This window comes from Budorcas taxicolor, chromosome 11 (assembly GCF_023091745.1).
Source record: "Budorcas taxicolor isolate Tak-1 chromosome 11, Takin1.1, whole genome shotgun sequence".
Classification (NCBI taxonomy): Eukaryota; Metazoa; Chordata; class Mammalia; order Artiodactyla; family Bovidae; genus Budorcas; species Budorcas taxicolor.
Window position 1 is genome coordinate 37637073 of NC_068920.1, and position 4067 is coordinate 37641139.

A 4067-nucleotide genomic window follows, 5' to 3' on the forward strand; every position below is an offset into this window, starting at 1 on the left:
AGGGATCAGGAACACCTGTGAAGCAAACCCAACAGGACTTCAACTTATGACTTTCTACATCAGGGAGACAGCTTTTAAAAGAAAATCTATAAGCATATTGTAGGCAGTTGGCAGGGAGGTTGATAAGTGCTTTAAAAATAATTTTGACTTAAAGGAAAGAAAATTAAACCAAACATTTGGATTAAAGGAATTTGGCTGACTAGAATAAATACATTTTTGAAAGACAGGAGATGAAATGAAAATTCTCTTATTCTGCTTTTCTGAGATGACAAGGGTGCCAGATTTCAAATCCCAGAGGGCAGATAGACTAACCTGACAGGTCCTAAAGAAAGTACTGCAAGCTCGTAGCTGCCAGAGAATCAAGCAGTCTGTGAATCTTCTTCAAAGGCTGTGAAGCGCAGCACAACTTAGGCCTCTTAGACTTAGGATCAATCTTATCACAAGCTGGGGAGAAGGGGGGCTATTACTAAGGAATTTAAGGAATGTATTTACTGATCTATTAAACATTGGGAAAAGCTAGAAATAAACCTCTTTGTCCAAGAATGTAGAAAAAGTCCATAAAAACCACTCATTTAGGATCTATAAGTTTTTTTGTGTTGTGTGCCTTCTGACGCTTTTTATTAAATAAGAGCCTAAAGTGAACTAAACGATAAAAACAATACTAATCGTTAACCTTGAGCATTTACTATATGTCAAGCACTGTTCAAAATATTTTTCATCTAACTTAATCCTAGGAAAAAACCCTGTAAGGTTGATACTATTTATTATTCTTATTTAACAATTAAGGACCCAGAGGCACAGAGATGGGAAGCACTTCCCCCAGTGCACACAGTTACTTAGAGGTGGAGTGGTTTCAAACCCAAGTAGTCCAGCTCCTCAGTTTGCTCCATAGAGAAGGCAAGGGAAAGACACTACTGTTTTGGGTCAACTTTAAAGAGGCTTTTCGAAAATTCCCTGGAGATCCAGTGGTTAGGACTCAGCGTTTTCACTGCTGAGGGCACAGGTTTGATTCCAGATTGGAGAACTAAGATCATGACAAAAAAAAACAAAAAAGCAACTTTTCTTGTCTATATTCAAAGCTCAACCATGTAGGGCACATGTTGACTCTCAACAACTTATTAAGTCAGATCTGAAATTTGTCTGCTAAGTTAAACCTCACATTGGAGCCAGGCAGGGTTGTTACGTAAAAAGATAATTCATTTCATTGAGTCTATATTACCTTTTTGACCTACCAAGCAATTTTGAGCACAGATGAGCTCTCGAGATACTTAGTTCCACTCAAGTGAGAGTCACACTGGCCTGAGAACTGCTAGTGGTGAGTCTCCAGGCTATAGGCCTGGCCAGACTCAGGAACACCAAGGTGATTTTAATGTTTTTCTAATCTAACACTTAGAAATCTTAGTGTGAGATTTCTCATAAACATGAGTCAGAAAACCCAGGCTGCCCTCACTTATCTCTGACTCCCTAGAACTAAGTCCTAAAGGCCATCCCCAAACTTTTACAAGAGAGATGGCCAGATCATATTATCTACTTAGTAAGCATATGCAATAACTAGCTGTGTGACCACTTGACCTCCAGGTTTAGGTTGACTCATCTGTGAAACAGGGATGTATCTTACCTGTCTTGTCTGGCAAGAGGTGGATCAGACCACATCTGAGAGTCTGTCAAGCTCTAAACTGAAAATAAGGGGAAAAGGAGGAGTCTGGGAGGGGGCCATGTTCAATAGTTTACTCCTTAAGAGTCAGAGTCCTCACTTGTTTCATTAACTCCTGCAGTAACCGGATACTCCTTCAGTTCATCAGATCATCTCTAGAGGGAGTGCTTTGCTCTCACACACCTTCAAACCAGGCCCCACTACTAGATAGTTAATAAAGATGGTGTTTAACAAAAAATTTTAAAAAATAATAATAATAATGAGTTGTTTCAATAGCATCAAAAGAAATTGTTTTCCCCAACACCATCAAGAGAGATGTATTTTTGATTTGGTCTTGACTACAAATCTTAATAAGAAACTCTGAATAAGATATAGTCATTTTATGGCAAATTATACATTTCTATCTACCTTTATCTGCAGTATTTCAAACATAAAAATAACTAAAATTTCATATTAATGGCATTTTTACTGAACTAAATTAGATACTTTGGGGTTAAGTCCTTTTAAACGGCATTTCACTTTCAAAGTTCTGCCTTGCGTTTTCCCCTTCTTTTCCTAGCGCCTTTTTTTTTCTCAACACTTGAGTTTGTCGCTCAGTCGTGTTTGACTGTTTGCGACCCCATGGACTGTAGCCCGCCAGGCTCCTCTTTCCTGGGATTCTCCAGGCAAGAATACTAGAGTGGGTTGCCATTTCCTTCTCCAAGGGATCGTCCGGACCCAGGGATCGACCTCTGGTCTCCTGCATAGAAGAAGCCCTAACAGTTAAATGTGAAAAAAAGAAAAGAAGAAAGATGTGCACATCAGAAGAGTAACAAAGAGAGATTTTGTTTACTGACTGATTGTTTTACATTTTATTTTCCCATTTCTTTTAACTTTCTATTTCAGTTTTAAAACAAGCCTCTCTCCCCAGGTATTCCTACCTCCACCCCCTTGGCAGAGAGCCAACTTCCCTTCAGCTTTCAGGTCTCGCAGAGAAAGGGGGCGGAGGCAGAAAAGTGACCAACTGAGAGGAATTGCAAAATAAGAATTAACAATAGATTTTCTTATTTCAAAATTCCCGCGTTCCACAAATTTGAAAATACATATATTTCCCTCTTCTAAGGTCCGCAGACCGTCACAGTATTTAAGCCACAGTATTTAAGGAGGTATTTGTTGCTTACAGTTCAGTCTTCATTGGGTGCCCTGTTCCCTCCTGGAGAGCACGGCCAGACTCTTAAAAGGTTCTTGTTGTTTTGTTAATCACAGGTTGGAGTTTCCGGAAGCGCATTTTCTTGATAAGCGCTGCTTCACCGTCCCCGAACATTCCTCGGGCTCCTCTAGCCCACTAAATCTTGTCCGGTTATCAGGTCCGTGACACGATCCTCTCTGCGTGGACACGGGTGTTTCTCTTTGTGCCGAAAGCGCGGGATTCTCCAGGGATCCTGGCGCTCCGCAACGCGTCTCACTCCCTGTTGGCGCGGAAAGTGACCGCGGTCATGGAGCGCTCCTCTGTCAGCGTGGTCATGCTGCCCTTCGCCCATGCGACCTCCAGGACTTCTTGTGTCACCTCATAATCCAAGACCCGCACGAGCAGGGGTTTGGGAGCTCGAGAGGGAGCGTCTACACGGCTGCCAGAAATTCGAATTTTCCGTGGAAAGAGAGAAGAGCAGTTGGGTTCCCGGTCTTGTCCTTGAGCTTTGAAAAGGTCCTCCTCATCGGCCACCTCTTCCCGCTCGGCGTCCCCCTGAGTCCCCAACCACCTCTCCGGGTGCAAAAGAAAGAGCACTTTATCTCGGACCCAGGAATCACAGTCCGCGTTCTCCCCCGCCCCGCGGTCCTCGTGGGTGCCGCCCTGCCTGCGGCTCCATTTCGCCGCCGAGGGGTTCGGGGCACCTGGGGCCGAGGGAGCCCCGCGCCCCTCCTCGCGCGCAAACAACCGGGAGCGTTGCTCGCTGCGGGGCGAGTCCGCGAGATCTGGAGCCCCGCGGGGACCAGGGGTCCCCATCCCAGTATGAGGGCCATTCATCCGGTGGTTCTTCCACGGAATTTTGCAGCGAACACCAAGCAGAGCTCCGGAAAGCGCGGTACAGACGGCCGTGGGCGTGGCCTCGCGCGCCCCGCCTCCCGGTCTCGGACTGGCCACGCCCGCTACGGTATGGCGCCCACGCTCTCCGGTATTCCGGACCTTTAAAGGCGAAAAGCCGCCCCTCCCAAACACCACCCCCGCGCCATCCCGCCCCTTCCACACCCAACACAGCCTCCCCTCCCCCGCCTCGGATCGCACTTCGTCTTCTTACCTGTCATCCTACCCCTGCAGCTGTGGTCTCAGTCTCTCCGCTTTTTTTTTGTCCGCTCTATACTTGCAGCCCATCTCCATTTGTCTCCAGATACGGTACACACTGCACACACACGCCCACTTCCTGATCGAAATGCC

At 45.8% G+C, this 4067-nt stretch overlaps 1 protein-coding gene across 1 annotated transcript; it reads right to left on the reverse strand.

Annotated features, from left to right (window-relative positions):
• Positions 1-426: 426 nt before the first annotated feature.
• Positions 427-3667, reverse strand: C11H6orf141 (chromosome 11 C6orf141 homolog). The gene is made up of 2 exons (XM_052649531.1): positions 2815-3667; positions 427-444 (listed from the first exon to the last, which is right to left on the reverse strand). The coding sequence occupies exon 1, from the start codon at positions 3657-3659 to the stop codon at positions 3096-3098; it is 564 nt and encodes a 187-aa protein (XP_052505491.1). The 5' UTR covers positions 3660-3667; the 3' UTR covers positions 427-444; positions 2815-3095.
• Positions 3668-4067: the final 400 nt, after the last annotated feature.